Source organism: Tachyglossus aculeatus, chromosome 16 (genome assembly GCF_015852505.1).
Source record: "Tachyglossus aculeatus isolate mTacAcu1 chromosome 16, mTacAcu1.pri, whole genome shotgun sequence".
NCBI lineage: Eukaryota > Metazoa > Chordata > Mammalia > Monotremata > Tachyglossidae > Tachyglossus > Tachyglossus aculeatus.
The window spans coordinates 36,030,787-36,043,702 of NC_052081.1; the positions used below are offsets into that span (position 1 = coordinate 36,030,787).

A 12,916-nucleotide genomic window follows, 5' to 3' on the forward strand; every position below is an offset into this window, starting at 1 on the left:
GTGGGGAGGGGAAGGAGGTAGGGCCGGGGGGGTGGGGGGGAGGAGGAGAGGAAAAAGGGGGCTTAGTCTGGGAAGGCCTCCTGAAGGAGGTGAGCTCTCAGTAGTATTATTATTAGTAAGTAGATCCCTAGTGCTTGAGAGATAATCGAAATGGTCAACCATCACCATTTCTGCCCTTCTAAGAAGAGTGGCTAGTTGAGCTCTGTTTTTTTTTAACAATGCAGCTGTCCTAGCCCACGATTGTCTGAGCTTGGGGCAGGCCGAAAGTTTAACATCTCCAGCAGTCCCCTAGATTTTAAGCCCTTTTAGGAAGCCCCCTTCTCTCTCCGGAGACTAGTCCTCAGTTCTTTTTTTTTTTCTTCTCCTTTTTTCGCTTTTCTAGGTTACGAAAAATCCGCAACCTTAAGATTCCAGCCTCCTATTTTCTGCTGAGTCGACTCATTTACCCACCGACTTGTAAAACTGCAAATCCATTGTTATTTGAGATTTTACTGTGTTCATTTCAGTTTGCCGCTCATCCCCATCCTCCAGTTTCAGTTGCTCGGCTTCCTGTTGCAACAGAACTATTGTGGCTCATAACTTCCTTTTTCAGGGTAGATAAAGCAACTCCCCTTTGTAGCGACTCTGGAGAAGTACGTCGGACATTTAGGCCTGAAACCTGTTATACAATCAAAAGCCCCTGAGATTTTTCCGTTTCAGTTGTTTACTGAAGGTGAGACTCTATAGGCTAGATACATTTTATACACGGAAACAAAGCCTTTTATTATCCTAGGGGATGAATCAATTTTGTATTAGTCACTTGTTTGGTCGTATAAAACAGAATTATAATTAAGCCTGTGAATATAAGTAGGTTGGCAAATGTTATTTGTAACCCCTTCCGTCCCTTTGTGTGAAACTCAGTTGCATTAGGTACGCCGGTTAGAGGAGTTCAATGGATTTAGTAAGAAGTTTAAAATCCCTGAAATTAAAATTAATTTGGCCTTCCCTAATTCACCTGAACCCAAGACCCAAGCCTCTTTGGAATCTGAAGAAGACTTCAATTTCTTTTTCTGAAGATGTGCCCGGCAAAGGGGATGAAGTTCATATGTACCCCACACTCCTGCTGGGGACTACTTCCCATGGGAGAATTCAGCCCATCCTGCAAGACCTCAACTAGGGTGGCCACTGCCAAGTCTTGTGACTACCGGTCTCGGAGACGTATGCGGCATCAGATAGCAGTGACACTGTATGGGCCGTTTTGCAGAAATCGATCCGAGCCTACGCCAATGTAAAGAATTTGTCCTGGGGGCCCCCTGGACTCCCCACTTGTTTCAGGGCCTTTGTGGGTTCTAGCGATTTTCTGGAGCCACGTCTGAGCCACATAACTCAATGGCAGGAACCGAAATATAGGGAGCTTCGGCCGTTGTATTGGGTAGAAAGATGTCCAGTGACCTGTCCATACCGAGTAGGGGACAGATCAGCTGAAAACTGGACTGTCAAATAAACCAGATAGAAGACTATCCTAATTTCAATTCTTTGGTGAATTGAAATTGAAAACTAAGGGGGAAGCAAGGGTGCTGAGGCTCATCTGAGGTCACTTGAACTTGGCCACACTTTGTGGGAAGGCCCAGCCTGCCCTGAAACTTGGGTTCCTTACACCAGGACCTGCAGGCAGAGCCAGAAGTGCTAAGTCTAAGCTTTCTGGAGCTAGAGGGACAGGCCTAAGGGCAGGGGTCAGCAGGAACACAGGCCATGGGGAAAATGAGCACTGTTTGTTCCTTGGCATTCTTCTTGAATGTACATGATTTTCCTCCACTTAACTCTTCCCGTTTCATAGTTCTCTTAACCCAGGATAATTTTGGGGCCTTGATCTCATCTGTCTTGCTGACGTCCCTTTGCTCACATCCTCCCTGTAGCCTGGAACTCCCTCCCTCTTTGTGCCTATCTTCAAAGCCATGCTAAAACCACACCTCCTCTAAAAGAGCTTCCCTTATTTATCCTTCATTTTTCTACCTATTGGCCTCCCTTCTGTGTCATCTATGCACTGGGGTTTGTGCTCCTTAGGCACTTGGATTTTCGCCTCACCCCAACCCTCAAGGACTTTGATACTCACCCCACCCCAGCCTACATCCTAATTCTCTGCCATTTCCCCATCTGTAGTTTATTTTAATGTCTGCCTCCCCCACTTCACTGTAAGCTCCTCCAGGGCAGGAATCCTGTCTGCTGACACTTAGCACTTAGTACAGTGCTCTGCAAACAATAAGCACTCAATCATCAACATCAATCGTATTTATTGAGCGCTTACTATGTCCCGTTTACTATGTCCATAATCAATAAACACCGTTGATTGATTATGGAAGAGCCCAGTTTTGGCCAGAGATCCAGAGTCCAGCTTCACCCATCCCAGTCCACCGAGCAAGAGATTCCCGGCCTTCCTTGGTCTTTTCCCTAGCCAGTCCAAGGCCAGCCCCCTAAAAGGTGTTGCTTCATGACAGAGCCACCACGACCATCTTTGGAGCTACTTCTATTTCAACTCTAGAGACTTGCCAAAAAAGGCAAGCAAATTAAGCAGAGTTTTTTTTCCTAATATAATTTTGGCTTATCAAACCACCTTATCAAGGCAGGCCCATGGTTTCTGATATAAACTTCAAAAATATAAACCACCCCCCCATTGAATTCAAATCCTCTGAAGCAGTGCTAGATAAAGTTTCATCTTCTAAGTTTTGATGACTTTTTGTCCCATTGAATTCAAATCCTCCGAAGCAGTGCTAGATAAAGTTTCATCTTCTAAGCTTTGTCAACTTTTTGTTTGCACTTCGAAAGGGATTTAATTTTACAGTGTACTTTTTTGGCGGGTAGGGGAGAGACGCTGAAAGTGGAACAAGGAATTACTTTGAAGTCTTCTTACTGGAAAATCAAATGGTTTTAAAATAAGGCTGCAGATTAAAAAATCAGTTTTTTATAGTAGACCATAAATTGTTTTAGGACATTGCCAGATATTTGCGCTAGCATTTAGACATTCTTTATATACTTTGCTTTTTGAGAGGCTGATTAAATTCCACTGGAGAAATGTTTCTGATTGGATTTCAGAAAAAAAAAGAATGAAAAAATAAGATTAGGATGCTTTGTAATTGTCTCCTAAAGCTTGTATTAAAGACTTGAAACAAATGGAAATAGGAGTTGAACTTCAAATCACCCAAGCAGCAAAATATAATTAAACCAGAATTCAATGTCTTATTCATTTTCATTTTTTTCTAATACTCAGTGTTATTTGAGTTTTCCTGCATTACAAAGGCTCATCTGCAATGAAATTCATAATTACATTTCCTAGTAAAATGATATTTCTGGAACTGTTTTTGGTTTGAGATGGGGGAAATTTTTGGTTTTGGTGAAATCAGTCATTTAGAGGATGCACGGCACAGTGGATAGAACACAGGCCTGGAAGGTCATGGGTTCTAATTCTGACTCAGCCACTTGTCTGCTGTGTGACCTGAGGCAAGTCACTTCTTCTCTCTGCCTGTTACCTCATCTGGAAAATGGGGATTGAGACTGTGGGCCCCACATGGGACAGGGACTGTGTCCAACTTGATTTGCTTGTATTCACCCCAGTGCTTAGTACATTGCCTGGCACATACATACTAAGTTTTTAACAAATGCCATCATCATCAGGATGAAGTTCTAGGGGAGACCTGCTTGGCCAGAGTAGTTGTAGCTCAGTCAATGGTGGTTGGTGGTGATTGTGACTGTGTAGTTCTCCTTCACCGTTGAAGCGGTAGCTTAGCTCTGCTCACCAGAAATATTCAGGAATACCCCCTGTCTTTGTGTCCTTTTTTTTTTCCATCCAACGGAAAAGCTCCCACAATTTTTTTTAGTGACATGGATCAGACCGGCAAATACCAGTTCCGTCTCCTAGAATTCCACTTCTCAACCAGGATGTTTAGAAGTCTTGATTCCTGAAAAGTTGTGCTTGACTTTATTTAAAATGTTGTCTTAAGTAGCCAGATGTGTTCCTAGGCCAAGAATCTGGTACACTCAGGTTGGAGGAGAGTTATGCATACAATGTTGTTTGCTGCTCTCGAAATCGGGGACGGTAATGGAAACATGAATCAGAGTAGCCTTAGCAAAGGCACTATTTCTGTAAATCGTTCTGGTATGTTTCTGAAGTCTCCGTGCAAGTTTTTCATATTTAAGGCTATTTACAGATGATAACCTCAAAATAGAATTGTAACTAAAGAACAGAGCATTGCATTACAGGTACTTACAATTAAGAATCTCAGCTGCCCAACTAGTTAGTTGTGTATCCTGGTTACTTACAAATGCATAGGATGCTTTAGTCCATCTCTCTTTATAGTCTGTAGTTTTTAACATGTGTTGTATTTATAGACAAATTGGAAGCAAGTTGTGTTTATCATTCACAAATCTACTCCTAGTTTGTCTTCCCAATGTGGAAGAGTTAAAGCTGCCTTTAATGAGCTCCATGTATAGTCTCCCATATTTTCAAGGGAATAAGATTTTAGGTTTATGGGATTGTTTGGAACAAAGCTGTCTCAAAGAAAAATTCGGTGGTGATTTTTTTTTTTTGGTGTGAGTGTGTGTGTGTTAACACTACGCCTTGCAGTTCCACAGAGCTGTATTTATATGTTCAAAGTATGGAAAAATTTAGTTCATAAACTAAGGGTTAATGCAGGTTAATGTCATGCGTACAGAATTCTCAGTAGGTTGCCTTATCTTTTGATTTGAAATGAGTAATTGTCAACATGTGGTTTTATACGTTGTTTTGGTATCTCAGCCTTAAAAACTTGAAACCTAGATTAACTTTAACCTCCAAAACGTTTTTCAGGATGTCTAGCAAATCATTACCTGTATGAAAGTGTTGCCACATTTACTTCCACAGTTGGCACACTTTTTTTGCGTAATTCTTGTAAATTTAAAACAGAAGTGGGCCTATTTCACTGTATTATATAATAATTAAGTCTAACAATAAAGACAGGAAAAGAAGGAAGATGAAATGAGGATGGGAAAGGGAGAGGAAGGTAAGAGGGCACTGAGATTAGGTCTCTTATTTCTACTGCGCTTTTGCCACAGTAGCCACTCAGTGAATTATGGCAATCCCCTTATTCCCTTCTCTTTCTACCGCAGAGCGGATGGTAGTACTTCATTCTCCTCTAGAAGTACTCCTCTTCCTATGCTCCTCCTCTTCCTATGCTTGCACCACTATTTCAGCTTGCAATGATGTGGCACAAGAAATAATCTTTTATTTCCGCGTCGAAAATCAGGTGGGAAAGCAATGCGGTGGAGGCAGTTATAGGAGTAAATATGGCATTTCCTGCAGATGCATTTGCTACGGACAATTCCCCAGGCACCCTTAATCAGCTATTGTTGAACAGTTATACGGCTCTCTTGTCAGGGTATTTTAAACTAATTATATCCTTCTCCTTGCCTTTCCCAGAATTTGAGGGTGCATTAGCAAAACCTAAGGATGACGACTTCTTGGAGTGATCGGTTACAGAATGCAGCCGATATGCCTGCTAATATGGACAGACATGCCCTGAAAAAGTATCGTCGGGAAGCCTATCACCGGTGAGTCTGTGGACAGGGGTTGAGAAGGAAGGGTTCTGCTGCTTTAAAAAAACAAAAACACTTCAACACGATCATTAAAATCTTAAAGCCTTAAAGTCTTTCCAGCTGATGCCTCAGGCATCTTATCCAGTGTGCCTAGTCCTTTTTATGTTGCAGGGTATCTTTTCCATTGGCTCCACCTGAAAGTTAGAATACCTGCCTCTCTCTTTGTAAACACTTGAAGTAGAAATGATTTCCTTCTTCCCAGGGAGCAGAGACAAGAACAATTTCATTTATAGCTTTCTTCTCCCTCATCATGAGAGAGCTATAATTGGAGGTGGGAGGTGCATTTTGGGGTCTGTTTTCATAAGGACTATATAGAATGAGAAGGCTTTGAGTTCTGCCATCAGCTTTCCCATCCCTTTGCTCCGGTCCCAGAGGTAGAAGGGTGGAAGGTGATCAGGGACAACAATGAGGTGCATGGACTCAAAGAAAGCCACCCACTGTTCTCCAGTCGCTGTCGGTCCACCTCTGATCTAGGCCTTTGTGTCCTCTGTAGTTGTCACAAAGCCACACCACTTTAGGCAGGGGTAGATGATTAATTTTTAAGTGGAGAAAAATGAGCCTATTTCCAGCGAGGTGGCGTGTCGTGAGTACGTCTTGGTAAAACGTGGATTAAAAATGAGTGTTAAAACCCGTAAAGTTACTATAGCTTAATAAGCATTTTCAATTAAAATCTGCCGTAATTGAAGCAGTGTGGCTTAGTGGATAGAGCTTGGGCCTTGGGAGTCAGAGGACCTGGGTTCTAATGCCGGCTCCACCACATGTCTGCTGTATGACCTTGGGCAAGTCACTTAACTTCTCTGTACCTCAGTTGTCTCATCTGTAAAACGGGGACAAGAGTGTGAGCCCCATGTGGGGCAGGGACTGTGTCCCAACTGATTAACTTGTATCTACCCCAGTACTTAGAACAGTGCTCGGTGCATAGTAAGCACTTAACAAGTACCGTAATAATAATATTTTTAAAAATAAGGGCGCTTTCGAAATTACTAATCCTAGCGAATGAGATGTGGTTTAACAGATTCAAGATTCTTTCAATTATCTGGCTGAGGCGGACTAGAAAACCAAAAAGGGGCAAATGGAAAAATTCCAGACCACGCTGCATCTATGTTGTGTACCCCGTCCTATCCGGCTCTCCCTATCACACCCCCATCCAACTCCTCGTAGTTTCATGTTTTTGACTCGTATCTTTCAGACAGCAGGGGAAGGGAGGGGAGGGAAGAGTTTGTCTAGGGTGACACCACCCATGGCGTAGTGCAGTTGTTTTGCTTAGTGATATTTTCCTTTGTGTCACACCCACCTTCCTTTTTCCTCTTCTCCACCCTTGCCAGTCTACTCTTTTCTCTGACTTCCTTGAACCCATAGCTGCCCCTGGATTAATGAGAGCCCTGACTCTTTCCTTTTGCTTCTTTTAAGAATTTCTGCCTGAAAATGGGAGGTAGGTAGGTACCCTAGTGAACTGAAGGTAAATGGAGTTTGCCCGGGGTGCCAACCTGCTCAGGTACCTTAATTTGGATTTACAAAGTAATACAGAGATGAATGGCAGATGTTGCTGTGCAGAGGACGTTTACCACGTTTGGGGGTGTTGGCTCATTCTTCATCATTTGTTCCTTTGGCATCTGTCAGAGCATTTTGGCTATTAAGTGTTGGAATGGGACCCCGCAAAGAAAAAAAACTGGTAAGCGTCAAGTTTTCTGATTTGTTTTTTTGCCTTTCGGTGCCTTAATGGGCTCGTGACTCAGGCAGGGTGGTGTTTCCCAAGAGGCGTAATTCAGGTTAGGCATCTTTAATTCTTTAAATAGTTAAGGCACGGGTGGGCGGAACACCAGGAAAACTCGCGGGCTGTGACATGTAAAAACAAGACCAGATGAGCATTGAGGTAGATACGGTACATTCTATTACGTGGGATGATAATTAGTTGGCTTTATGACCCAGGGGCACGGTGAGGACTCATATGGATGAGCACCGTTTAGAGGTGAACAAAGGGTGAGAAAATCCACTCGTAAATACCCAGAACTACTATCACAAAATTCCAAATAGTCATCCTCATCAGTCGTATTTATTGAATGCGGAGCACTGTCCTAAGCGCATGGGAGAGTATCTATCAATCAGTCGATCGTATTGAGGACTCACCGTGTGCAGAGCACTGTACAGAGTGCTTGGGAGAGTACAATATAAGCCCACAGTGAGCTTAAAGTCTAGAGGGGGGAGACGGTCATTATTTATTTTGATTTTTTTAATGGTATTTGTTAAGCACTTACTGTGTGCCAGGAACTGTTCTAAGCACCGGGGAGGATACAAGATAATCAGGTTGGACATAGTCTCTGTCCCACAGGGGCTCAAATCTTAATCCCCATTTTACAGGTGAGGTAACTGAGGCACAGAGAAGAGGCCTGTCCAGTATCACACAGCAGGCAAGAGGTGGAGTGGGATTAGAACCCAGGTCCTTCTGAATCGCAGGCCCATGCTCTGTACAGCAGACCACACTGTTTTTCATGTTTATTAATATAATTGAATATAATTAATATTAATATAATTAATATAATTAAATTATGGCTAAGTAAATAAGTGCTCTGGGGATGGAGTCGGGGGGGATTAAAGGGAGCAAATCAGGGTGACGCAGAAGGGAGTGGGAAAGGAGGAAATGAGAACTTAATCAGGGAAGTACAGTACAACAGAGTTGGCAGGCACATTCCCTTCCCACGACCAGTTTATTCAGTCAGTCGTATTTATTGAGCACTTGCTGTGTGCAGAGCACTGTACTATAAGAGCTTGGAAAGTACAGTTTGGCAACAGAGACAATCCCTACCCAGTATCGGGTTCACAGTCTAGAAAGGGGAGACAGACAACAAAACAAGTAGACAGGCATCAAGAGCATCAAAATTGAACGGGTTACAATAGTCCTAAGGGATTTTGATATATTAGGCATAGACTTCAGGCTTATTGACATCCTTATTCTAGTCAACTCTAAAGAAGGCCATTTTAGAGTTGATTTGTGGGTGTGAATTTTCCAAGGGAGCGATTGATAGTCCTGTAGAATGTCAGTCAAAACAGCTTCATTCTCTGTGACTTTTGAAGGGCAGTGTCATTTATTTCCAAAAGGTCGAAGTCATGGTATTGGACGCAATTCACTGTTTTAAGGACTTAGAAAAGCACAACAAACAGAAGCGACACAGTCCCTGCCCACTGTTTGCACTCAAATAGGGGAGACAAAAATAAAAATATTTACAAATAGTGATGTTTATTCTGCCAAAGATTCCTTGGCTGGCGGGAGGAGGGAGGGGAGGAGAGTGTTACATACCCCACTGGACTGAGGTCAAATGGAGTTCTCTAGGTTTTAAACTCTTCAGATATCTTAATTTTAGATTTACCGAAGACTATTCAGGGAATGAGAGTTGGTGTTTCGTAGCAGATGTTTTGTGAAATTTGCTATTGGTTGCTCATTTTTCAATAGGTCATCTATTCCCGTAATATGAGGTGAGGCTCAAGTTCATGGTGGTTCCGGGCAATCTCTCAAAAGGACTCAAGGGTGGCCTTAGAAGTCCTAATTAGGAAATCTACTTGGGCACGGTCTGTGAGGCTAAAATCAGAAATATATGCAGATGTATTTATATCGTCCTTTTATTTTAAAACGGCACAATATTTGGAGATTATCAATGACAGTGAGCTATGATAGTCCTCTAAATTAGCTGACAGCTAAAGGTATTACACATTTGATAAGCCCTACTGAAGGCTCACCTCTTCCAAGAGGCCTTCCCAGACTAAGCTCCCCTTTTCCTCAGCTCACCTCGACTCGCTCCCTTTGTCCTTCCCCCCTCCCCGCCTCAAAGCAATTATATATATATGTATATATATGCATATATATATATATATGTATATGCCTATAATTATTTTACTTGTTTACTTATTTTGATGTCTGTCTCCCCCCTTCTAGACTGTAAGCCCGGTGTGGGCAGGGATTGTCTCTATCGCTGAACTGTACTTTCCAAGCACTCAGTACAGTGCCCTGCATACAGTAAGTACTCAATAAATACGATCGAATGAATGAATGCTTTAGACTTCACATGTTTCAGTTAAATTTACTTACTGTGTGCAGAACACTGTACTGAATGAATATTTGGGAGAGTTCTCCAAGTAGAGAAGCAGCGTGGCTCAGTGGAAAGAGCAAGGGCTTTGGAGTCAGAGGTCATGGGTTTGAATCCCGGCTCTGCCAATTGTCAGCTGTGTGACTTTGGGCAAGTCACTTCACTTCTCTGGGCCTCAGTTACCTCATCTGTCAAATGGGGATTAAGATTGTGAGCCCCCCGTGGGACAACCTGATCACCTGGTAATCTCCCCAACGCTTAGAACAGTGCTTTGCACATAGTAAGCACTTAAGAAATGCCATTATTATTATTATTATTACTATTATTACAAGGTAACACAGTTGGTAGACATTCCCTGCCCACAAGGAGCTTATGTCTAGTGGGTAAGGATTAAATTTTTCATCATTATAAAAAAATGTCATTTTGACACTGGAGTAACTGGTGATGTGAAAGCTTGATGAGACACTGCAAGGGTCTGCTTTGCCAAAAGGAGACGTCAGAATTTTTAAAATTATTTTTTAAACAATAATTGTTGATATAATCATATAAAGAATCTGCCCAAGGGCTCTCCTGTATAATTTTTATTGTATCAAGTGAGTCTCCAAATCAATACTTTGATTCCACCTTCAGGACTACAGGTGAATCAAATTTATAGAAACTAAATTGATAATTTACTGGATTTTTGTATTCAGAGTTCGTGTTAAGTTCATCAGGGTCTAATGACTGTGTGATGTGAGGTAAACAGTCTATAAGCTGTTGAGTACTAGTCATTCATTCATTCAATCGTATTTATTGAGCGCTTACTGTGTGCAGAGCACTGTACTAAGGGCTTGGGAAGTACAAGTTGGCAACATATAGAGATGGTCCCTACCCAACAGTGGGCTCACAGTCTAGAAGGGGGAGACAGAGAACAAAACAAAACATATTAACAAAATAAAATAAATAGAATAAATATATACAAATAAAATAAATAAATAGAGTAATAAATACGTATAAACATATATACATATATACAGGTGCTGTGGGGAGGGGAGAGATTTAGGTATCATAAGAGATGCCTAAAAATTAGCACGTTAAATGAAATAAATCTCGCTTCTGACTGATGTCATCAGGAAGAAGATACTGCTTTTCTCCCGGTCAGTTCCGGCCTTGAAATCTGTAAATGTGGAAATGAAATTGACGTGTCATTATTAAGAAATTGTCCTTCCGTGTGGCAAGTATGTCTCCGCCTCTTACCTGATGCCTGATGAGTTTTCTGGATTGGAATAATCACTAGGCCAAACCCACTTCAGGAATATGTTTTGTTAAATGGGCAGGAAGGAGGCTGAACTCTTCAGGTGCTCGGTTGTCAGCTCGGGAGGCAAGTAGACAGGACTCCTCTTTTAGAGTCCGCCAAATCAGAGATTGCAGTGTAGGTGAAGCCCAAGAATGAAGAAAGGTGCCTTTTCATCCACTGTCAACACTGACTGTGCCCAGGAATCCGAAACCAGGTATTTAGTTTTCACTTCGTAACTAATGGTGGTGGTTGACTGGGATAGCCATGTCCCCATATTTCCGCTGGTGTTGGGGGTTGGCGTTAACTTTGGCATCTCTTCTAGCTGAAGTTTTCCATGAGGACTCCATCTTCAGTACACAGGTTTTTACTTATTAGATTAAGGTTCCTTTTACCTGTTTTAACAGTTTTAATGATTAGAACTCAAAACGTGCCATTTAGATGCCTCCAAAACATTCAGTTCTGGAAATCCAATTCCGGGCCAAAGAGAGTTTAGGCCCTGGTGGTCATGGAGTTGTTTGGGAAGCAGCTAGCACAACTGGAAGTCCTATGCAGCTTCTTTAGCTAGAAGTACAGTAAACATGTTCAAGGTCAAAAGCTGGAGCTATGAATTTGAACATGTGGGGATAAAGCCAGATATTTTGTATGTTTCCTGCAAAGTGCCCTTTGTTTGGCAGTGAGAAAGAATCCCAGGTAACCATGGTTCTTAAGTACAGTATGTATATTTAGCTCAAGTTCAAAGAACAGAAAGGCAGATTAATGGGCCCAACAGCCAAATTTTTTTTTTAAGAATTGAAGTCTTCAGTTTTGTAATTATGGCTCTCATATTAGCATTAATAAGTGGATGTTATTTTGGATAGAATCTACACATTAGCCGGGCAGCTTCTTTTTGCTTAACGGAATGAGAAGTTTTTAATAGTAAGACTGGCAATTGAGCATGGCTCCTGTAAAAGCTTGTTGGGTTCAAAAGCAACAAAGATACGGGTCTTAGTTAAGTATGCCAAGAAAATAAATGGTTGCTTAATAAATATTTTTAAGTTAAGTGTTGGTGGAATATGATATGCCAAATTAACTTGGGTTAACAGGAGTCAGGAGAGCTCTCTGATGTTAGGTGTTTTTCTTTATGTATTTTTATCGCTTATAAAAGCCTTCCATAATTTTAGAGGCACCCAAAGGTGGGAATGCCAAACTCTAAACAAAAATCATTTTGTCTTCTTTCTCTCCCCTTCTAAAAAAGCCCTGTCAACACTCTGAAGTAATTTCACAGTGTACCAACATTTTTGAGAATGTCCTTTGCTGTAACATTGTTTCATAATGTTGCACATTGCCAAATTGACGTCTACAAATTACTACAGATTTTTAGGCCGGCCTCGACATCCCCCATGCCCTTACCAAGGGGTGCCACACCAAGCAGCTACCTCGCAAGCCAGTTTCTGGCCATGCCTTGGACGCCGCTGCTACTTGCCCCGTGTTGCAGGGGTTTTGTGCCGTTTCTCTTCCAACAAAGTAGCCCCTTATAAATCCGTACTTGGCCCCGGCACCACTGACGTCACTGGAAGGGTAACACCTGGAGTGGCTCAGCGGAGGCTGGAGAATGGGATGCGTGGCTCTAAAAGCAGCATGGAACCCCAGAGTGGACCGACAAGGGACAGGTAGAGCCATCAGTGTGATCTGGCATCCTGGACCTTTTTTTAATTTTTTTTTTGGCATTGTTATGGCACTTACTATGTGCCAGGCATTGCACTGGGGTAGATACAAGATAGGTTGGACCCAGTCCATGTCCCCTATGGGGCTCTCGGTCTTAATCCCGATTTTACAGATGAGGTAATCGAGGTTCAGATAAGTTAAGTGACTTATCCAAGGTGAAACAGCATACAAGGGGCAGAGCCAGGATTAGAAACCAGGTCCTTATGGCTCCGAGACCTTTGCTCTACCCACTCCGCTTCTCTTGGCAGTAAGA

General features: G+C 42.2%; 1 protein-coding gene across 2 annotated transcripts in view; it reads left to right on the top strand.

The window, feature by feature from the left end:
- NT5C2 (5'-nucleotidase, cytosolic II) overlaps positions 1 to 12,916 on the top strand; it is a 79,439-nt gene that overhangs the window by 15,317 nt on the left and 51,206 nt on the right. For both annotated transcript variants that reach the window (XM_038757695.1, XM_038757696.1), the window contains exon 2: positions 5,429 to 5,559. In XM_038757695.1, the coding sequence (XP_038613623.1) occupies positions 5,459 to 5,559 (101 nt within the window). In that variant the 5' untranslated portion in view covers positions 5,429 to 5,458. The remainder of the gene's footprint in view (positions 1 to 5,428; positions 5,560 to 12,916) is intronic.